This window comes from Eulemur rufifrons, chromosome 7 (genome assembly GCF_041146395.1).
Source record: "Eulemur rufifrons isolate Redbay chromosome 7, OSU_ERuf_1, whole genome shotgun sequence".
In the NCBI taxonomy this organism is placed as follows: domain Eukaryota; kingdom Metazoa; phylum Chordata; class Mammalia; order Primates; family Lemuridae; genus Eulemur; species Eulemur rufifrons.
This window is the reverse complement of record NC_090989.1, coordinates 114,359,516-114,384,291: the sequence shown is the minus strand read 5'-3', so window position 1 is coordinate 114,384,291 and position 24,776 is coordinate 114,359,516. Positions and strand designations below refer to the sequence as shown.

General features: G+C 37.3%; 1 protein-coding gene across 1 annotated transcript in view; it reads right to left on the bottom strand.

Moving 5' to 3' along the window:
- PCOLCE2 (procollagen C-endopeptidase enhancer 2) overlaps positions 1-24,776 on the bottom strand; it is a 67,562-nt gene that overhangs the window by 5,779 nt on the left and 37,007 nt on the right. Inside the window, exons 4-6 of the mRNA XM_069473138.1 lie at positions 23,773-23,897; positions 11,980-12,116; positions 3,912-4,066 (exon numbers count right to left, since the gene is read on the bottom strand). Of these exons, the coding sequence (XP_069329239.1) occupies positions 3,912-4,066; positions 11,980-12,116; positions 23,773-23,897 (417 nt within the window). The remainder of the gene's footprint in view (positions 1-3,911; positions 4,067-11,979; positions 12,117-23,772; positions 23,898-24,776) is intronic.

The following is a 24,776-nucleotide window of genomic DNA, read 5'->3' as shown; positions in this document are numbered from 1 at the left end:
AGAAACCCTGGATTAACAAGATGAAAATATTTAATCCCCATTATCATCTTAAAACTGTTTCAAAAATTTTTACTAATTACGTGCTTATGTGTGGCAATATGCTAGGAAGAACTGAACAAAACTGTAATAGAATTGCACTTGTGTAAATATCTGCACTTATAATATTGCCCTTCTAATACATTCCACCAACTCCTTTGTGAATTTATTATTTATTTACTCGTAATTTGTACCCCTGCTTAACTCCAAAAAGGATCTGAAGTGGATGGCAATATGAAAAACATACAATTTAATGTTAAAATACATAAAATAGCTTAAATATGCATTTTTTTAAATGAGAAAAAGCTCAGAAAGCGTTTAGAGTGAGAGAGATACATCGTTTCAGAAGTTGGGACCTCACATTGGGCACTAAATTTACCTAATTATCTGAGTCAAAAAGTAGTGGTGTCAGTGATTCTCCTGTCTGATGACATAGAACGTGCTTTCACGTGGCCCAGCAGAAACTGGCTCCTTCTCAGCCTCAGAATGTCAGTCTGGAAGTCGGGTGGGTGTCTCACACTGCTCCTGCTCTGCCTTTGGTAGAGCCCTGCTCTCTTGCCTGTAAGTCATCAGCTCTACCCGCCTCGCCCTCCTCATCTTACTGTTATTCGTCCACCGCCCTGTGCTCACACACAGCCCTGGTTCTCAGCTTCCTCTCCAAGTGTTCCTGTGACCATCTCTGTGGGTCCACTCTCCCCATGATGATCCCTCAGTCCTCTGGCCTCATCCTCACCAGGGACTGTCCCTCTGCTCCATCTCAGACACTCAGTCCCAGGCTCAGATGTCCTCATGCTAAAGTTGTTCATTGCCAGTCTCTCAAATTTAGACACCCTAGTATCCAGCATAGCCTCCTCCCCTTACAAGCTTATTTATTTAATTACTCTCAGGATGACTTCTTTTTCTATCTTTGGAGGTTCAGTAAATTGACCTCTTTCATTTTTCCCAATCCATCAACCCTGGCCTGTCTTTACTTCCTTGGCAATTCCATTTAGTTTCCATCATCCATTATTTCAATCATTTTCTTGACAATAACTTAAACATCTTTCCCTTCTGTCCTTTGACCCTGTACAAACCCTGTAGGGGGATCTGTTTTTTCTGTGCCTGACCTCAGACAGCTGAGTATGGAATGAACCTTCATCAAGGTGACAGGCTGATGGATCACCTTACTCTCCAATTTCTGCAGCTATTTTTCAAATTCTTTCTCATTCTCCTAACTTCTAGCGCTGCCACTTCCCTTCTCCCTCTTAGCAGGTAACTGCCTGTTATCTAGACAGAATAGAAATCATAGCAGAGAATGTCCTCGAGATCACCACCAAACCTCCAAGTCATCTTTATTGTACCTTCTCGCTTCCTTTCCTCCTCTGAGAGAGGGGGTCGCCCCCCTCTGTCTAAATTCCCTCTGTGAGTCCTCTGGAGCCAGACCCCCCCACCCCCCACCTTCCTGCTGGGTTTATCCCTTTCGTCTGCCATTATGGTCTCCTTCTTCTGTGCTGGCTGCTCCCATCAGCATTAACAGGTACAAGACTCTCAAGGCCTGTCTCCCTCCTTTAAGGCCAAACTTGTGGAATGAGTTGCTGGAACGTTCTGTCTCAATTTCTTTGCCCTGTGCTCCCTCTGGCTTCTGCCTACACACCACCACTTACATAGCTCTTGCCAGGGTCTCCAGTAGCCTCATGTCACGAAATCAAACAGAAACAGTTTAGTCCTCCCCTTACTTGAGTCTCATCAACACTTGACTCAGTGCCACTCCTTTTTTAGAACATCCTCTTCCATGGCTTCCAGGCACATGCTCCTAGGTTTTCTCCCTCCTCCCTAGCCACTCATTTCCAATCTCTCCTTTGCCAGCATACCCTCCAGCTTTAGAAAGTTGGATTTTCTAGAGGCTTAATCCCAGCTCCTCTCTTCCTTCTACCCTCAACCCCTCCTTAAGCAATCTCATTCTTGATCATGGTTTCTACTATCTATATGTTGCTGACTCTTAAATTTAAATTTCTGGCTTAAATCTCTCTTCTGTTCTGGAGACCGACATATGTCTGCATGGCATCTCCACTTGAAAGTCTCACAGACACCACAAACCCAACGAGGCCACAGCTTAATTTATGAACCTACCCCCAAACCAGGGCTCTACTTCAGTGAATGGCAACACTATTCCCCAAATTGTGTAAGCCTGAGAATGCACCTGGGAGGCATTCTTGACACCTTCCTGATCCCTCCATGCCAATCAATCACCAAGCCTGTCACTACCTCCCTCTCATGTCTTGACTGTCTCTATATCCAGGCCACAGCATGGGTCACCTGAAGAACCACAGGAACCTGCCAATCCTCTTGATCCCTGCAATTCATTCACCTCACTGTGGCTGGAATGGTCTTCATACAGTGAAAATCTAATCCTGAACTTTGCTTAAACCCATCGTCAGCTTCCCCCACACTGAGGATAAAAACTAAAATACTTAGAGTATAAGGAGAGAGCTGGCAGGGCCTGAAGATGAAGCTAGAAAGGGAGGCTGGGGACAAAGTATGAAGGGTCTTATATACCACATGAAGGAGTTTGGGCTCCTGTGTTGTCCAATTTGGTAATCACTAGCCACATGAGGCTTTTAAAATTTAAATTAATTAAAATCAAATTAAAAGCTTAGTTCCTCAGTATCACTAGCTATGTGTAAGTGCTCAGTAGTGGCTGCCATATTGGATAGGACAGCTGTGGACAATGAATTTAGCGGAAGAATGACATGGTCTGCTCTGGGGTGGGGGGATGCAGTGGGGAGGTAAGACAGAGGAAATGGAAGATGACCTAGTGTGGCTGCTGATGCAGTGAACATGCTTGGGAGAACAGGTGGAGAAGCAGGGTTGAGGCAGAAAATAGTGTGATAAAAACGAGTTTTGCAATGCTTTAATTTATATGTCTAGCAGTTGCAAAATGTCTAGGAGATATTTATAAATCCATGTTTGCAATTTCAGAGAAAGTTTAGGATGGAGATAAAAGCAGGGCTTCCACTAGCACCATAGGTGTAACCAGATAATTCACCAGAAATAATCTGAACACCAAGGCCCACGGAGATGAGCCAGAGAAATACAGCAGTGACATGAGGCAGTACCCATCCAGGCCACAAGGTGGCCCATTTGTGGAGTGTCAGAAAAATCAGACCTAGGAGCGCCTGCCTGTACTCAGGACAGCCCTATCCTGGGTGTACGTGGAAAATCCTGAGCTTATTTCAGCCTATTTCATATCTGTACCTTAGATCTTTCCTTCCCACATTTTTCCCCCTTCTCCTTGGATTTGGAATTTTAGATCTGAAGCCTGAAATCCCATGGGGTGGAGCTGACAGGATGTAGAGTAAGATACATGTTTTAGATCATGCCCCAGACCAGAGTTTCCCAACCAGCTTCTGTAATACGTTGAATATTTTTGTTTGATTTATTCCAATTTGAAAAAAAAAATAACATATTTTATAAGACTTTTTTTGAAGGAAAAAAAAAAAACCCCAACACTGGCAGATATGAAAACTGGCAGGTATCAAGGCTCTAAAACTTTAACCTAAAATACCACAATTTTATGTAATACAAAGAAAACCATAATTTTGTAAGTACCAGAAAAGGAAACTCAGGCTTATAATGATCTGCTTATAATAGCCTTCCTAGCAATGTTTAAGTGGTCGTAACTTTCTTAGATGACATTTAAAAACTATTAGCTTACCAGCATCCTTACACCCTTTACCTTTCATCAGTGGAGTCACGTTATTCTCTCACATAAGTTTCATCCTATTGAACTTATTTTAGTTTCAAGTATCTTCCTCTTATTTAATTTTTTTCTACTTCAAAAGAAATCTTCTTATACTCCTGAAGTGTTTTTACAAACTTCCAACAGAGAAACTTACCTGTAGTTACAGGGAACGTGGTGGTAACGGGTGGTGCTGTCGTTGTAGGCAGTCTTTTCGGCCTGAATTTGTAGTGACCAATAAATCCATCTGCAGTTAAACTTAGGTCTGATAAAAACTGAATAAGAAGTTCATTTCTCTCAGATACAATTGGCCTAAAAGAAGAGAAACCTGTTTTTAAAAATACATATATATATTTAAAGTTTAAGTGGTACCTCTCTGAAAATGTAAACTTTTCTAGCTTTCTATTAATTTCTGACAATAGGTTACCATTTGTTTAAACTTAAAAGCTAAAACACTTAAAAAGATGAAAGACTTAATCTGCTAAATATTATTAACAATTCTAATAGCTAACATTTTCTGAGTGTTTGCTCAGCTTGGTGCTGTGCTTTATATGAATTGTTACATTCCATCTTCACAACAACCTTATTATTGTTATTATTCCCTTTTTATGGAATAAGCAACTATTGAGACAGTTCAAGTGATGTGCTCGAGACCCTATACAAGTGAGGGTCAGGATTTGAACCCAGGACCAGGGGACTCTAGAGACTGTGGTAGATATTGGGGCCAATGTAAATGCTGAAGCTGTGGCTGGTTTTCCTTCCACAGGCACCTCAGGGTTGCTGACTTGGGAAGGCACATCTTTGAACTAAGACTGGGTTCAAGCTCGCCTGGGAGCCAGATGCTGGCCACAGAGAATCCAGTGGACAAATGTGATGAACAAATTCCCACACCCTGTGGAGATCCAGCCAGAGGATGATCTCAGTGGCCTGGTCACCCTGGGATAAGAAAGCCAGGCAGGATTTAAAGGGACTTCCATTTCTTTCTTTCTTTCTTTTCTTTTCTTTTCTTTTTTTTTTTTTTTTGAGACAGAGTCTCACTCTGTTGCCCAGGGCTAGAGTACCGTGGCATCAGCCTAGCTCACAGCAACCTCAAACTCCTGGGCTCTAGCGATCCTCCTGCCTCAGCCTCCCGAGTAGCTGGGACTACAGGCATGCACCACCATGCCCAGCTAATTTTTTCTATATATTTTTAGTTGTCTGGTTAATTTCTTTCTATTTTTTAGTAGAGACGGGGTCTCGCTCTTGCTCAGGCTGGTCTCGAACTCCTGACCTCGAGTGATCCTCCCGCCTTGGCCTCCCAGAATGCTAGGATTACAGGTGTGAGCCACCGTGCCCAGCCCCATTTCATTTTTAATGGAGTTCTTAAACATTTCTGAAATGGAAACATTCTGTTGTAATATCTATCAGCAAAATGCTGTGAAGGAAAAAGAGAAAGTAAATAATATGTTTTGGTGGTCACAAATTATATCATTGATTAAGAACTCTAATTTCAGGGGCTTGCTGGTTAGTTGATATTAAAGATTTAATGGAGACAACTGAGGCTCAAAAGTTCTCTTAAATCTTAGGGGATAACTATATTATACAGGATAGTAGTTTCATCTAAGTTTTGTTACTATTATTGAATTTTTACCATTGCTATTAAACAATGGTTAAAAATACTGCTTGGTTAATTCTGTTTAAAAACTAATTTAAGAGGAGAAAAAATTAAACAAATTATTTAATTGAATTAATCAGTGGTTTGACTAAACTTTTCTGAGGCATCTTCTTAGCCACATCACTTTGTAGGCACCATGGACAGCAAATAATGGGCAATTCTGGGATTTTTCCCCCCTCCTATCAGCTACTTTGAGTGGGATGGGGTGGCAGAGAGGGTAGATCTGTACTTGACCCAACCAGTTAGAAAAACTGAAGGATCTTTCTGTCCTGAATAATAACATTCTGAGCCAAGGGATGGGACAAACCTAAAAGTAAGCTTGTGACTTACGTTTATATTAATAGTTTGCTTCAGTTTGAATATTTGTCCCCTCCAAAACTCATGCTGATATTTAATCCCCAGTGTGGCAGTACTGAGAGGTGGTGCCTTTAAGAGGTGATTGGATCATGAGGGCTCTGTCCTCATGGATGGATGAATCCATTCATGGATTAATGGATTAATGGGTTTATAAATTAAGGGGTTATCATGGGAGTGGGACTGGTGGCTTTATTACAAGAGGAAGAGAGACCGGAGCTAGCATGTCAGCACGCTCAGCCCCTCGCCCCATGATGCCTGGAACCACCTCAGGACTCTGCAGAGTCCCCACCAGCAAGAAGGTTCTCACCAGATGCAGGCCCTCAACCTTGGACTTCTCAGTCTCCATAACTGTAAGTAATAAATTCTTTTTCTTTATGAATTACCTAGTTTCAGGTATTCTGTTATAAGCAATACAAAATACACTAAGACATAGTTCTAGTCACAAAAATGATCAGGTCATTTAAATGCTTCTGAGATGCAAGCCTCTAACAGAAATATTCTATCTTGCTTTTGAAAAATACATTCCATTAAATAAATAAAACCAGTGCACTAAACACAATTCTTACCTACAATTACAAATAAAACATGTTAATCTTGTTTAAATGATAAAATTACAAAAAGCAGTTATTATAAAGTAGCAAAGGAAATCTTAAGACCCAACCAGGTCAGGCTTCTAGACATGATATTATAGTGATCATTCACTGCCTTTTCTATGAACTAATCTCAGAGGCACTATACTGGAAATTAAATCTTCTCAAGGAAGAGCATTCTAGTAACAAAGACATAATTTTGTTATGCTGCTACTGAACTTTAGTATAAATGGGACAGAATCACAGTGCCATAAATGTACTGAGGGCCAAGAGTTCCATCTGCAAATTAGCGTTACACATCACTAGGAAGACAAGAGGAAATCTCACTTAGATCCACTCTGCGCTAGCAAATCCCAGGGATGGATTAAGATACTGTCTCCTGTGTTATAGCTAGCTATATTGGCTGTCTCTGGTTGCCATTCCATAGTCTTCCTGTCCTTCAATTACTATAGCCAATCAAACACCATGGCCTGCCAACTTTGCCTCCTCTTGATTCATATCCTCCTCTTCATCTCCACCACCCTTCTCTACCACCTTCACTTTACCTGGACCCTTGTATTAGCCTCCTAATTACCCTCCCTGCTCATCTTGTCTAGGATGGGAGTTCTAAAGCCCCTGCCTAAATGCACTTGGAGGGCTTCCACCTCTGCAGGACATGGAAGCCAACTAACTCAACCCTCCTGCCTCATCTCTCTCTAGGCCCCAACTCAAGGGTTAGGCTCCAGAAATAGCATGTATCTCCTTTGTGTATCTTTATAAACAGAGTTGCCTCTGCTTGGAATGAGCCTGTCCTCCTTCTGCCTCTAACTCCAACTCTTCCTTCAAGGTTCAGCTTCAAGAGGCACAATCTTCTCCAAAAAGCTTCCTTGATCACTTGCCCAGATTGGGCCAAAGGACTCCTCAAAAATCCACACAGGACACTCCTTTTCCAATTTACATGTTGGCCTTGTTTTGTTCCTTCCCACTACTTATCTTAGTAATTTTTATTTATCTGTGCATTCTGGGTACCTAACATAGTGTCCAGCGGGGCACATAGCTGGACTACAATAAAAGTTTTGAACTGAATTCAGTGGCATTGATACTACACTGAAGCAGACACAGGTATGATGAGGTGCTGTCCTCCTGTTCTCAGTGCTCCTCCTACTCATATTTTTAACAGGGGAAGTGCTTCACAAACGGATCTCATTTTCTGCGGGGCCCTATCCCAGAAATATTCTCACTATGGAAAAATACTCCTCTGGATAAAGGTGTGAGTTGGTGGGCTGGCAGTCAAGCTACTCCGGCCAAACTCCTCAGAAAAGAGTGATGCTCATTGAACAGTCACCTCTATCGCCTCCCCCAACTCCACTCCTGAAGGCAAACACTACCCTGAACTTTGTGCTTATCATTTCCTCACTTTTATCTATAGGTTTATGTCTCATATATACACACATACATACACACATACATATGCATGTATCACTACACAATATACTGTATAGGTTTGCATAATTTAAACTTAAATGAAAGAGTATGGTGTATATTTTTCAGGGCTTTTTTTTTTTTTTTATACCTCTCAACATTGTAACTGTGAGATTCATCCACTGTTTTCATTGCTATATGGTGTGTACTAAATCACAGTTTAACTATTCTCTTATTAATAAACAGTGGCCATTTACATTCCCCCCCACAAACAGTATTGCTGAGAATATTATTGTATATGTCTTGTAGTGCACATGGGCTACAGTGCCTTTAGTGGGAGCACCAGGAGGGTAGGGTATGCGCTATGCTAGGTCATATAATATCTGCTCATTTTCAACTTTATTAGCTAATGTTAAACTGATTGCAAAAGTAGTTGTACCAATTTATACTCTTTTCAAAGGTTTTTTCACTGTGCAGCTATCTTCTTTTGGGAATGTCTTTTCATGTCTTTTGTCCATTTTTCTATTGGGTTCTTATCTTTTCCTTATTAATTCTTAGGATTTCTTCATATATTCTGGAACCTTGGCCTTTGTCAAATATGTGTTATAAATATGTTTCCATTTGTGCCTTTTCTTTTCCCTCTCTTTCAGGTATATTTTGATGAGCAGAAATTCTCATCTAAGTTTCTCATTTAAGTTCCCAATCCATCTGTCATTGATTTTTGTGTGATATTAGATATGAATATAATTTTATTTTTCCATATGAACAAAAATAGTCTCTGCCCCATTTTTCAATGGTGCCATCCTTTTTCTGCTGACCTGTGGTTCTCTGTGATGTGTCCAATGTACAGATACATGGGGATGTGTTTCTGGCTTCTTTTTGTTGTTTCATTAGTCAGTTTGCCTCTCTGTTACAAACAACACTGTCTTACTTACAACAGCTTTCTGATATGGTTCCATACAGGGTAAGGCAAGTCTTCCTGCCAGGTTCTTCTCCTTCAGAACTGTCTTAGTTTTGCCCTCTTCTTCCTACTCCTTGCAATGCCATGTACATTTTAGGATCAGATTGCCAGATTTAATGGAAAACCAATTTCAATATTCTATTAATAAAATGACATCAAGTATTCCTATTCATGAGCATTGTATATAGCTCCATTTATTTAGGTGTTTTAAAATATCTTTTAGTAGGATTTTATAATTTTCTCTATTAAGGATTTATACATTTTTTAGATGTATTCTTAAGTATTTTATATTTTGTTGCTTTTAAAATAATATTTTTAAAAATACAAACATTTAAATTCAAGCAATTTAAGAAAAGATATTTTTGAATAAAATGATGTTTCTAACAAATAACATTAATCCACAGGTTATACTTTAATCTGGTAATGTACAAAGTTAAATTAATAGATTTTCTAAATTCAAACCAGCCTTGAATTCCTGGTCCTAGAGTACTTTTATACATTACTAGAATTTGGCTTGCTAATTTTTTTCTTTCAGGATTTATTTTTCACCATATTCATAAATGAGATTGGTCTCTAATATTCTTTTCTTGTATTGTCCTTACCTTGTTTTGGTGTCAAGTTTATGCTAGCCTTATAAAAATTAGTTGTGGAACAATCTCTGTTTTCCTCTGGAAGAATCTGCGTAGTGTTGAAAATATCTGTTCCTCAAATGTTTGTTAGAACTCATGGAGAAAAACCATCTGGACTTGGTTTCTCCTCCCACCCCCAGGAAAACTTTTAACTACTGATTAGATTTCTTTAGTGATTATTTGGCAAATATGACTTTTTCTTTCTCCTTTGCCCATTTTTGCTTGAAAAGAATGTGTTTTTTCTAGTTGGATGCAGTGTTCTCTATTTGTCCTTTAGACCATGCCTGTTAAATCTCCTACTATAATAGTGGACTTTGTAGATCTGTCTTTTTATTTTTTATTTAAATATGTTTTTGCTTCATATGTTTTTCATGTACAAATTTATAATTTTTATAAGTTTACAATTGTTATACCTGCCTGATAAATTGCACCTTTTATCATTATATAATAACTTTCTAGTAATGCTTTCTGCCTAAAATCTATTTTTTCCCCGATATCAATAAAGCAATGCCAGTTTTCCTTCAATTCGTATTTGCTTCCAATATCTTTTTCTATCCTTTTATCTTCAAACTCTCTGTGTTTTTATTTTTGGGCGATGTGTCTTATAAACAGCATATGTAACTGGATTTTGCTTTGTTATCCAGGCTAACACTCTTTGTCTTTCATTATTTGGTCCGTTTGTATTTATACTGATTACAGGTTTATCTAGATATATTTCTGCCACCTTATTTTGTGCTTTTTATCTGTTGTCCTTTTAAAAATGTTTCTCATTTTCTCTTTTCTGTCCTTTTTTTGGATTGAACTTTTCATCATTTACTGTTTTTCCTCAGCTGTTTTGGAATTTAAAAGCTCCATTTCTCCTTTTCCAGAGATTACCCCACATTAACATCCACATTTACTTTATCATATTACAAAGTTTAGTAATATCTTCACCCTATATTCAAACAATACAAGGACTAAAGAATCCTTCAACTCTTATGACCAATATCTTTGCTCAGCGTTTCTTCTTGCATGTCAGTCCTTTATTCTGTGATCACTATCTTTCTACCTAAAGTATAATATACAGTGAATTTTCTTTAGTGAGGGTCTGCTGGTAAACTTTCCCCTCTTTTTGGACTGAAAATGTTTTTATTTCACCAATATTTGCAAAAGAGTTTTTCTGGGTAAATTATTTTGTTTCAGCACCTCAAGATATTCTTCCAAGATCTTCTAACTTTCATTGTTGCTATTAAGAAGTCACTTTTCAGGCTAACAGTCTTTCCTTTGTGATAATCTGTCTTTTCTCTCTGGCTGTTTTTAACATCTTCTCTCTCTGTTGTTCTGTAGTTTTGCTATATTACATGTAAGAATGGATATCTAATCATATATGTGGCTTGGAATTTATTGAGTTCTTGAATTTGATAATTGTTATTATTTACTCGTATTTGAAATTCTAAGCTTTTTAAATTATTTCTTCAAATGTTAAATTTCCTACATTTTGTCTTTTTTTATGGAATGCTGATTAAAAGTATATTAGGCTTTTTCACTCTTGCCTTTCCTAATAGCTTTTATATTTTCCATCTGTTTCTCTCTGTGCTGTATTCCAGGTTATTGCTTCATATTTAGTTCTCAATTCTCTAATTCCTTCTGCAACTGTCTTATCAGCTATTTAATGCATATATTAAGTTTTTTATTTTATTTATTATATGTCTCAATTCTGGGGGTTCTATTTAGTTCCTTGTTAAATCTGTTTGATTATTTCTGAAAGTCCTTGTTTCTTAGTCATACTTTCAATAACCTGCACTTTGTAGGCCCAGCATATTTTGAACAAATTTCTTTAAGCACACTTATTTTACATTCTGTATCTCACAATTTTAATATATATGACCTCTGTGGGTCTGATTATACCACTTGTTTCTACTAACTCTGTTTATCTTGGCTCTTCCTTTTTGATTGGTAGCTTATGTTCTTTGAAACTTTATTTATATAGATTCTTAAAGCTCAAATTAAGATGCATTCTTCCAGTAAAGATTTGTGTTTTCATCTGTCAGCTCCTGTGGACACTATCGAGTTGGAAACTTTAAACAAAATTCTTGACCTAGTTTTTTGGGACAGTCAAGTAGCATCTATTCTAACCCCAAATTCATATGTGGGCTGGTTTTTGGTTAGAAATTCTCATCAGAGACTATCCTCCCCTTCACCAAAAGCCAAGGCAAACCCAGCCAATTTTCATTATTATCTCCAGGTTTCCTTAACTGAGTCCTTAATATCACCCCTCTGTTTTTTTTCAGAATTTTTCCATTCCATTCATGCTGATCTCACCCTTGCAGGGCAGTGATGTGTCCCAGCATGTGGGTGAGTGGGGGATGCCCCAGCATCTGACCTCTGGGGCCTCACCAACTCTGCTTCTGTTTACCTATTTGGCTATTGAGGTCTCTCTACACTAATGTTGGTGTTGCCTCAGTTTCTAGGTTGGGTGTTTTTTGTTGGTGGTGCTGCACAGGACACCACTTTTATGGAACCCAAGACTATGTTAATAAAACAACAACATAAAATCTTCCATAAAATAAATGTAATTGGAAAACTTAATTTGAAAAACAAGTTTAGAGCCATTAAACTCTAAAATATTAATGACATAAATAGGTGCTACTTACGCAGGTGGACTGTCACCACAATACTTTCCAATTCTTTTAGCATCATTGACTTCCCCACCGTTAAACACAGCCACATAATCGTATCGGCAGTAGTTATCTCGCTCAACATCAAACTTCTCAAACTTTAATTCTATAAGCTTTAGAGAAAGCAAAACATTAGAATTGTCAAAATGGTATAGTTTGAATAACCTCAGATGGAATTCTTCCTCTCCCTAGATTTATAGGGTATCATAATTTTCCTTTGTAAAAAAATGTGTTCTTTCTGTATAAATGATTTTTTTCTTGTTGCATATTTCTTATTTAGTTAACAAAATTGAGGTATTCTTTTGCTTTCATTTATAATCATTCCAAAAGATCCTTTCAAACTGAGGTCAACCCTAGTTAGGATCTTAAACTTACAAGTATAAAAGTATGAGAACACTGTGTAACTCTAGCAACCTATGTTAAGACTGTAATTGGGTCTGGAGATCTACTTTGCAGCATGGTAACTATAGTTAATAATAATGTGTAATATACTTGAAAATTGCTAAGACAGTAATTTCTTACTCCCCCCCCCACACACAGATAACTATGTGAGGTGATGGATATGTTAGCTTGATTGTAGTAATAATTTCAAAATATATACATATATCAAAACACTAAGTTGTGCACTGTAAATAGATACAGTTTTTATTTGTCAACTGATATGGTTTGGATGTTTGGCCCCTCCAACTCTCATGTTGAAATCTGATCTCCACTGTTGGAGGTGGGGCCTAGTGGGAGTGTTTGGGTCATGGGGGCTGATGTCTCAAGAATGACTTGGTGCCCTCTCTGTGGTAATGAGTGAATTCTTGCTTAATTAGTTCATGTGACAGCTGGTTGTTTAAAAGAGTCTGGCCCCTCTTCTTCTCTCTCGCTCCCCCTCTTTCCATGTGACACACCTGCTCCCCCTTTGCTTTCTGTCTTGATTGGAAGCTGAAGCCCTCACCAGAAGGAGATGCTGGCACCAGGCTGCTTGTACAGTCTGCAGAACTGTGAGCCAATAAATTACCCAGCCTCAGGTATTTTCTTGATAGCAACACAAAATGGACTAACACATCAACTATACCTCAATAAAGCTGGGGAAAAGAGAAAAATATAGAGAAAAAAGACTGTAATTGGATAATTGAGTGTGTGTTGGAGTGGGAAAGGGGGCTACATACCAACCTCATTCTTCTCTGTAAGACTACTAGAAATAAAAAGTATTAATAGGGATCAAGATGGCTGATAGATACAGGTAGTGTGTGCCTCGTCTAGGGATAGAAATGATAATAGTAAGCAGATATTCACACTCTGAACAGATTTTCTAGGAGAGGAGAGTAAGATTGATCAGAGGAGAGAGCAGAAGCACCAAAAGTAAGGAGAGGGGTCAAGGCAGCTTGCCAGGCCAGGGAGCCTAGATACCAGGGACCTAAGAGGGAGAGGGGACACCAGGCACTCCCAAGTACCCCTGGGAAGGTCTCCACCAGTCTGATGTGGGCGCAATTGAGACTGAGATGTGAGCAGACTGCGTTCCCCATAGCTGCTTGCCCATACTGCTTGTCTAGGAGGGGCCCTAAACTCTCTGGTCACAGGTTTAAGGCACCATTTTGATAGTTTAATGCTGGGCTGCACCATGCTCCCAGCCCAAGTTCCAGCTGACACAGCAAGTAGCTGCCACCTGACCAAGGAAGGACACAAAAACCACACTCTCCTATGCATAACTAGGACAATACCCACTGCTCTGCAACAGGCTGTTGGGAGACCAAGATGTGAGTGGGCTGCACTCCCCACAGCTTCTTACCCACACCGCTTGCCTGAGAGGGGCCCCTCCCTCTCTGGCCTCATGCCCAAGGTCCCATTTTGAGAGTTTAACACTGGGCTGTGTCCCACCCTCAGGACAAGTTCAAGGCAATGCAGCTATAGTCGCCACCCAGACAGAGAAGGAGAGAGACCAAGCTCTCCTAAGCATACTTAGGACAAAACCCATTGCCCTGCTACAGGTGGCTGTGGGACTGGAGACAAGCCTGTCCAACCCATTGCAGCTACCAGCAGCATCAACATGGACCACACAGGTCCCATTGGGTTGCTCCCACACTGCCATTGCCATCACCCACATCACACCAGCTGCCCTGGAACCTGAAAACCCACCCATAAACCTGGCCCATTGCTCCCACCATTAACTTCTGAGCAAGCCACCTGGAGGCCAAAGAATTGGTTCTCCATGACCCATTAACACTGGGGTCAGCATAAACTACTCTGGGGCTAAAAACAGGCACATTCTGCCCACTGAGGCTACCGCTTGGGACTGAAGACTGGTCATTTGGCATCCAAGTACCCAGAAAAACTTCACCACAGCCTCAACTAATAACAGTACCCTAGGCCACTGAGGAAATCACAAATACCACTGACCATGGGTACTGCTGAAGAAATAATACAAAGATAACACTACCACTGGCACCCAACATCAAAACCAAAGTGTCCTATTCAACCAACAACATATATACATCTTCAGGAAAAAATTCTCCCCTATGAAAGACATTTCAAAAAATTGAAAGAAGCAACTACTACACCATATGAGCAGATATCAATGTAAGGGCACAGGAAACATGAAAAAGCAGTAAATAAGACACCTGACACCTCCAAAGGACTACAAAAATGGTCCAACAACAGATTTCAATTAAAAAGAACTCCTCAAAATGCCTGATAAAGACTTTAAAATATTGATTTAAAATAAGCTCATTGAGATGCAAGAGAATTCTTAAAATAGTACAAAGAAATCAGAAAATTAATTCAGGATATAAATGAGAAATTTACCAAGGAGATAGATATCTTTTAAAAAACCAGACAAATTCTGGAACTGAATTCACTGAAGGAAATACAAAATACATTTGAAAACTTCAATAATAAACTATACCAAGCAGAAAAAAGAATCTCAGAACTTGAAGATAGGTCTTTTGAAATAATCAAGTCAGATAAAAAAATAAGGAAAAAAGGATTTTAAAAAATGAACAAAGCCTTTAAGACATCTGGGACTATGTAAAGTCGCCAAATTTATGAATTATTGGTATTCCCACGGGGGAAGAGAGATCAAAAAGTTTGGAAAACCTATTTAAGGAAATAACTAATGAAAATTTCCCAAGTCTAGGAAGAAGACATCCAGATACAGGAGGTCCAATGATCCCCAGACAAATACATTGCAAAAATGACTTCACTACAGCATATTATAATCAGAATGTCTAAAGTCAAAGTGAAAGAAAGAATTTTAAAATTAGCAAGAGAAGAGGATCTAGTCACCTATGAAGGAAACCCTATCAGACTAACAGTGGACTTCTGAGAAGAAACTTTACTGGCAAGAAGCGAATAGGATGGCATTTTCAAAGTGTTGAAACAACAACAAAAAAACTGTCAGGCAAGAATTTTATATCCTGTTAGAATAAGCTTCATAAATGAAGAAGAAATAAAGTGTTTCCCAGACAAGCAAAAGCTGAGAGAATTCAGCACCACCAGATCAGTCAAGAAGTGCTCAAAGGAGTTTTAAACATGGAAATGAAAGGTTGGTATTTGCCATCATGAAAACACATGAAAATATAAAACTCACAGGTCTTATAAAACAATCATGCAAAGGAGAAAGACAAAAGAATCAAATGACAACATGATAGAATTTTATCAAACCACAAATACAAAAAGACAGAGAAAAAGAAAAAAAGGAAGAATTTATAAAACAAATAGAAAACAATGAACAATATGATAGTAAAGCCTCACATATCAATATTAACCTTGAATGCAAATGAATTAAATTCTCCACTTAAAAGATACAGATTGGCAGAGTGGATTGAAAAAACAAAACAATCTGCATAGCCAAGGAAGTTATCATTAGAGTGAATAGACAACCTACAGAATGGGAGAAAATATTTCCATGCTATACATCTTATTAAGGGGTGACAACTAGAATCTATATAGAACTCAGGAAAATCAGCAAAAAAAAAAAATCAAACAACCCCATTAAAAAGTGGGCAAAGGATATGAACAGAAACTTTTCAAAAGAAGATAGACTAATGGCCAAGAAACAAATGAAAAAATGCTCAACATCTCAAATTGTCAGAGAAATGCATATCAAAACCACAATGAGATATCATTTAACTCCAGTGAGAATGGCTTTTATGAAAAAGGCCCAAAACAACAAATGTTGGTGTGGATGTGGAGAGAAGAGCACTCACACACTGCTGGTAGGATTGCAAACTAGTCTAACCTCTGTGGAAAGTAGTAATGGAGATGCCTCAAAGAACTAAAAGTGGAACTACCATTTGATCCAGCAATCCCACTACTGGACATCTACCCAAAGGAAAAAAAAGACATTCTATAAAAAAGACATCTGCACTGCAATGTTTATAGCAGTACAATTCATAATTGCAAAGATGTGGAAACAACCCAAGTGCCCATCAATACTTCAGTGGATTAATAAAACGTGGCATATGTATCCCATGGAGTACTACTCAGCCATTAAAAAATGGTGAACTCTTATATTATCTTGGATGGAACTGGAGCCCATTCTTCTAAGTGAAGTATCACAAGAATGGAAAAACAAACACCACATGTACTCACCATTAAATTGGTACTAATCCATCAAAACTTACGCACACATATGGAAGTAACATTCATCGGTGTCAGGCAGGTAGGAGGGGGGAGGATGGGATAGGTAAACTCACACCTAATGGTGCAGTGTGCATTGTCTGGGGAATGGGCATGCTTGTAGCTCTGACTCAGGTAGTGTAAAGGCAATTTATGTAACCAAAGCATTTGTACACCCGTAATACTCTGAAATTTAAAAAATTAAAAAATTAAAAATTAAAATAAGAAAGAAAATAACAAAACAAAACCAACCATGATCCTATTGTATGCTGCTTAAAGGAACTCACCTTACCCATAAAGACACATACTAACTGAAAGTAAAGGGGTGGAAAAAGATATTACATACAAACAGAAACCAAAAGCAAGCAGGACTAGCCTTACTTATATCAGATAAAATAGACTTTAAATCAAAAACAGTAAAAAAAAAAAAAAACAAAAAAAACAAAGAAGCTCATTATATAATGATAAAAGGATCAATTCAGCAAGAGGATATAACGATCCTAAATATATATGCACCCAACATCAGAGCACCCAGATATTGGGTGCTAGACCTAAGGAAAGAGATAGAACACAATAATAGTGGAGTGATTCAACCCCATCCCCTAGCATTAGACAGATCCATCAATACAGAAATCGACAAAGAAATGTTGAACTTAAATTTAACTTTAGACCAAATGGACATAAAAGACACTTATAGAACATTCTACTCAACAACTAGAGAATCTTCATTCTTTTCATTAGCACATGGAACATTCTCCAAGGTAGACCATGAAACAAATCTTAACAAATTTTTAAAAATTGAAATCATGTATCTTCTCAGACCACAGTGGAATAAAGCTAGAAGGCAATACAAAGAGGAACTTCAGAAGCTATACAAATATACAGAAATTAAACAACATGTTCCTGAATGATCACTGGGTCAATGAAGAAATTAAGATGGAAATTAAGAAATTTTTTGAAACAAGTGAAAATTAAAACACAGCATACCAAAACCTGTGGGATATAAAAAAGCAGTGCTAAGATGGAAGTTTATAACAGTAAATGCCTACATCGAAAAAGCAGAAAGATCACAAATTAACAACGTAAAGCCATACCTCAAGGAACTAGAAAAACAAAAACAAATCAAACCCAAAGTTAGCAGAAGAAAAGAAATGACAAAGGTCAAAGCAGGACTAAATGAAATAGAGGCCAAAAAAAAAAAAAAAATACAAAAGACAAATGAGATTAAACGTTAGTTCTTCAAAAAGGTGAACAAAATTAATAAGCCACTAATTAGTTAAACCAAAAAAAAAGAAAAAGATCCAAATAAAATCAGAAATTAAAAAAAAGAGACATTACAACTGATACCACAGAAATACAAAAGATCATCAGACTATTGTGAACAACCATACGTTCACAAACTAGAAAATCTAGAGGAAATGGATAAATTCCTGGAAACACATAGTCTCTTGAGTTTGAACCAGGAAGATATGGAAGTCCTGAAAAGTCCCATTAATGAATAGTGAAATTGAATCAGTAATCAAAAATCTCCCAATAAAAAAAAAATCCCAGGACCAGATGGATTCAGAGACAAATTTTACCAAACATACAAAGAAGTAATACCAATCCTCCTGAAACTGTTCTAAAAACTTGAGGAAGAGAGAATTCTCCCCAACTCACTCTATGAGGCCAGTATCACCCTGATACCAAAACCAAATAAGGATGCAACAAAAAAAGAAGACTATAGATCAATATTACTGATGAACAGAGAGGCAGAAATCATCAACAAGATACCAGCAAATTGAATCCAACAGAACTTCAAAAAGATATTACACCATTATCAAGTGGACTTTATACCAAGGATGCAAGGATGGTTCTCAATATGTACAAATCAATAAATGTGATACATCACATCAATAAATGTGATACATCACATAAACAGAATTAAGGATAAAAAAATGCTGGGCACAGTGACTCACACCTGTAATCCCAACACTCTGAGATGCCAAGGTGGGAGAATCACTTGAAGCCAGGAGTTTGAGACTAGCCTGGACAATATAGCAAGACCTCTTCTCTATAAAAAAATTAGCTGGGCATTGTGGTGTGTGGCTATAGTCCTAGCTACTCAGGAGGCTGAGGTAGGAGGATGGCTTAAACCTGGGAGTTCGAGGTTGCAGTGAGCTATGATCATGGCACTGCACTCCAGCCTGGGTGACAGAGCAAGACCTCATTTTTAAAAAAAACCAAAAACTATATGTTCATATTAATAGATGCAGAAAAAGCATTTGGTAAAATTCAGCATATCTTCATGATAAAAACTCTCAACAAACTAGGCATAAAAGGAACACACCTCAAAATAATGAAAGCCATATACGACAAACCCACAGCTAACATGATACTTAATGGGGAAAAGTTCAAAGCATTCCCCCTAAGAACTGGAACAAGACAAGGATGCCCATGTTCACCACACTTATTCCACAGAATAATGGATGTCCTCATCAGAGCAAGTAGGCAAGAGCAAAAAATAAAAGGCCTCCAAACTGTAGGAAGTAAGTCAAATTACCATTGTTTGTTGATGATATGATCTTATATTTAGAAAACCCTAAAGACTCCCCCAACACACTCTTAGATTTGATAAATGAGTGTAGCAAAGTTTCAGTATACAAAATCAATATACAGAAATCTGTAGCTTTTCTATACACCAATAACAATCTAGCCAAGAACTAAATCAAGAAGGCAATACCATTTACAACAGCTACAAAAAAAAAAAAAAAATTACCTAGGAATATATTTAACCAAGGAAGTGAAAGATATCTACAAGGAAAACTAGAAAACACTGATGAAAGAAATTATAGATAACATGCACAAAAAGGATAAACATCCCATGCTCATGAATCGAAAGAATTAATATCATTAAAATGACCATACTGCCCAAAGCAATCTACAGATTCAATGTGATCCCTATCAAAATACCAAGATCATTTTACACAGAATTAGAAAAAAATATCCTAAAATTCATATGGAATCACAAAAGATCCCAAATAGGCAAAGCAATCGTAAGCAAAAAGAACAAAGCTGGAGGCATCACCTTGCCTGACTTCAAATTATACTACAAGGCTACTGTAACCAAAGCAGCACGATATTGGTATAAAAACAGACAGATCAATGGAACAGAATAGAAAACCCAGAAATGAAGCCACATATTTACGGTGAGCTGATCTTTGACAAAGTGAACAAGCATATACACTGGGGAAAGGATACTCTTTTTAATAAATAGTGCTGAGAAAACTGGATAGCCATATGTAGAAGAATGAAACTAGACCCCTATCTCTCACCATATACAAAAATCAACTGAAGATGGATTAAAACTTGAATGTAAGACCTGAAATAATAAAACTAGTAGAAGAAAACCTAAGGAAAACTCTTTTGGACATTGGTCTAGGCAAAGAATTCATGATTAAGACCTCAAAAGCCCATGCAACAAAACCAAAAATAGACAAATGAACTTAATTAAACTAAAATGCTTCTGCACGGCAAAAGAAATAATCAACAGAGTGAACAATCTGGAGAAGGATGAAGATATTTACAAACTACTTATCTGACAGAGGATTAATATCCAGAATTTATAAGGAAGAACTCAACTCACCCCCCCTCCATAATCCCATTAAAAAGTGGGCAAAGGACATGAATAGACATTTTTCAAAAGAAAACATACAAATCGCCAACAGGCATATGAAAAAATACTCCAAATCACAAATCATCAGAGAAATGCAAATTAAATTCACAATGCCATATTATCTTATACCAGTCAGAATGGCTATCAATAAAAAGACAAAAAAAAAAAAGATATTGGTGAGGATGAGGAGGAAAAAGAATGCTCACACACTATTGGAGAGAATGTAAATTAGTACAAACTCTATGGAAAACAGTATGGAGATTTCTCAAAGAACTAAAAATAGAACTACCCTTCAATCTGGAAGCCCACTACTGGGTATTTACCCAGAGGAAAAGAAGTCAATATATAAAAAAAGATACCTTCACTCTTATGTTTATCACAACACAGTTCACAATAGCAAAGATATGCAATGAAACTAAATATACATTGTGATTGGATAAAGCAAATGTGGTATATATATATAAAACACACACACACACACACACCCGAATACTATTCAGCCACAAAAAAGAATGAAATCATGTCTCTTGTAGCAACATGGATGGAACTGGAGGCCATTATCTTAATTAAACAACTCAGACACAAAAAGACAAATACTGTACGTTCTCATTTATAAGTGGGAGCTAAATAATGTGTACACATGAAAGCAGAGTGTGGAATGATGGACAATGGAGACTAGGAGAGGTGGGGAGTTTGGTGGGGTGGATGATGGGAGGTTGCTTGGTGGCTACAACGTGGTGCATTGCTCCAGTGATGAATGCGTTGAAGGCCTTAACTTCACCATAGTGCAAAATACCAATGTAGCAAAATTGAACTTGTACCCCATGAATATATAGAAATAAAAAGTAAAAAATAAAATTTAAATTAAAGAAAAATCAGAGACCTAAATGTCCAACAAGAGCAGATTGTTAAGTAAATAATAGAACTTCCATACAATGGAATACGCAGGCAACATTAAGTAAGATACTGTAGAAAAATATTTATTAAAATGAAAAAAATCTTCATGATCTGTGGTAAAGGGTAGATTAGAAAACATATATATACACACACATACACAGAATGATATTTTATTATATGTATATAAAAATAAAATGCTAGACATTCACAAAAATATTTTTAAAAAGTATTATCTAAGATGCCCCTAGATTAGTGTATATTGGGGTGTGGTGCGTGCATATGTGTATGTGGGGTGAGATAAGTAGATAGAGTTGTTCCCCTTTTTAGGGAAAGAAACTGACAATCCTATCACATGTAAAGGAGTCAAATTTTTAGGACCAGAGATTCAGGGAAGTGGGAATTGACTGCAATGTCTTCCTGAAGTATTGTAAACGTGTGCATACAGCACAGAGCCTCCTTAGAGTGTGGTTGATTTTTGAAGAATTTGCACAGAAGTATTGATATACAAAGTCAGTGTTAGAATTCTTAAGTATTTCTCAGTTTTTTTTGCATTAATACCAATAATAGAGTCCTGAGTTATTCAAGTGAAGAGAAAACTTTTATAATAGGCAATCAAGCATTCCCCTTGCAAGTAGATATTTTTAAGAGCACCTCCAATGTGTGAATCAAAGGAAATCTCACTGGATTTATCAATACCCATGACAGCTGATACCCACTCTTGCTGGGCAGCAAGTGGGTAGGAACCCTCCCTGCTACTTCAGGGAAGATAATGGACATTAACTCCTGTTAGATAATGGGTATTAATTCCTATTAGCTAACTCATACACAGCAATCTAGGTGAAGATGATAATAGCAACAGCATCGCAGATGGACACAAAGGCAAACTTTGGCTTTGAACATAATTGCCACATATGTACCTATTTACCTATCTTTAAAAAGCACCAGTGATGGGTAAATAATGGCTTATTCATACTATAAACTATATCAAACTATTTCCCCTTTGGGTCCAGTGACTTCTCACTAGTTACTAATAAAATGCTTTCCAGGTTATTAAAAAATTGAACTTTCTCTACTTAGAAATTAGTCATATAAAAATTTTTGAAGAGAAGATTAAAAATAAGACAATAAATAGGAAGAAAAAGGAAAAAGTTGTGATAAAATGTGGAGGCAATTCTTTAATAAAGAAAATTCCCATAGACTTGCACAGAAATTATTTAGGACTTAATTTTCCCATTATATTTTTCTCCTTTGGGCAAAGCTGCCAGTGATTTTAAATACTATAATTAAAAACTCAATTGGCTATAGCTAAAAATCATATTAATAAAATAGAACTCAATCTTATAAATGATCAAAATGAAGAACAATGGAAAAGAGATACTGAATTGTAATCTTCAAGGATAATTAAGTTGGAATTATTTGGTCAACTATATTTATAAATGTCATAAAGAGAAAATAACCAATATAGTTTTTCAAGAACTATAGTTATTGAGAACTACATGATGGTTTAAATTTTTCAGAAATGCAATTTTAAATGTTATTTTAAACTATAAGATATTCTATAGATTTAAAGAATCTTCCATTATTAAACAGATGAGCATATTTTTCTTTTTAAAAATAAAACTGAGTTTTAGAATTATAATCAAAATGTGTGTGTGTGTGTGTGTGTGTGGTCAAATCACTAACTTGCATGGTATATTGGCCTAAATGATTCTCCACTAAAAAATAAATATATGACAAATAGTATTTGTACAAGTGATATGAAAGATCAGTTTAGAAAAGATTTTTTTTAAAAAAACAGTATCATAATGTTTACCTCACAGTGTTTGGACTTAAGTCTACAGTGTTTGTAATAATAATAATTTTATTACATAAGGTTATTTTTGAAAGTCCACAAAAGGTTTCATCTAGTCCTATGCCAAATTCTGTCCCATAATTAATATCTGAAAGTGGTTCCCAGAAAGGGTAAAAATTCGTATATGTAATCACAAACTAATAAATACTAGAAAATTTGACCTCTGTTGATTATTTTAGAGTAAAGAGTAAAGCTTTTTGTAAGGGAACGTGCACAAATTTTATTTTAAACAACCAAAAACACCCTAAAACAGACTAGCTTTTACATCAGACACTTTGCTTTTTGAAGAGATGATGTGGCTGGCTTGTGTTCACTGGCTTTGTTGAGGTGAAGCACACAGGCATTTTGATTTGCTGACTAGGATGACTATTATCAGGACGTGATGGATTTGCTGCTTGAGCACATGGTACCCTGAAATGTACGCATACCTGGGAATTTTTATCCTCCCTCAGTTAGTCACTGCCCCTAATAACATCTGCTACAGGGTTAAACAATCTTATGTGGGATTTGCTTATCATTTGTATTTTAAGAAACTGTTTTGAAAATTGTTAAATCTCTGACTTTGCAAGTCAAATAGCGTAATGGGCAAATTTAATCTGGGTCTTCATGTGAAGAAATACCTGTGTCCAGCAGGCCTTCCTCTCCTTGTATCCTTAGCTCTCAAATATGCTCCACAGCCAGAAGCTCTTGAGAGCTGGACCCCTCACAGTCTGGGAAATTCACACATATATGCTTTCTTCACATTTTCAGGGAACCTCACCTGATTCTTCGGGGCTATAATGTGCCACACACAAGTGACTCCTGCAGGGTAATCCCGGTCTGGCCAGTTGGGGGTTTTAAAGGAGCCGGAAGGTCTGTCAAGACGTCCTCCACAATACTGATCCCCTGAAGTTGTTAAATATGGGAAAAAAACCCACAAGTTTATATCCTGATATAGGTCACAGCAATACAACCATATGGAACATAAGGAATGTGGAACATTCAGTGACAGTATAGTAAACAATGGCAATGGCAGAAACTCTTAAATTTTCTCTTAAAAATGGTTACATACATCATCTGCTCCATACATACACACACAAAATGAATGATCTCTATGTTAGCTCACATATTACATCAACACAAGAGAAGGAAGAAGAAGTGGAGTCAGAGGCAGGGCCTCTTTTATTTATTTATTTTTCTTCTTTTTTTTTTTTCCTTATTTTTTTTAATTTCAAAAAATTTAGAGGGTACAAGCGGTTTTTGTTAGGTGGATGAATTGTATCCTGCTGAAGTCAGGGCTTTCAGTGTATCTGTCACCAGAATAGTGCGCATTGTAGTCAGTAGGTAGATTTTTATCCCTCTTCCCCTTCCCACTCTTCCCTCTTGTTGGTTTCCAATGTCCATTACAGCTCTTTATGAGGTTATATATCCTGGTTTAGCCCCCACTTGTAAGTGAGAACATGTGGTATCTGTTTTTCCATTCCTGAGATACTTCACTTAGGATAACGGTCTCCAGTTCCATCCAAGTTGCTACAAAAGACATTATTTCATTCCTTTTTATGGCTGAGTAGTACACCATGGTGTGTGTGTGTGTACATATTTTCTTTATTTACTCATCAGCTGATAGTCACTTAGGTTGGTTCCATACCTTTGCAATTGTGAATTGTGCTGTGATAAACATTTGGGTGCAGGTATCTTTTTGATAAAATGACTTGTTTTTTGGGAAGTAGATACCCAGCAGTGGGATTGCTGGATCAAATGGTAGTCTACTTTTAGTTCTTTGAG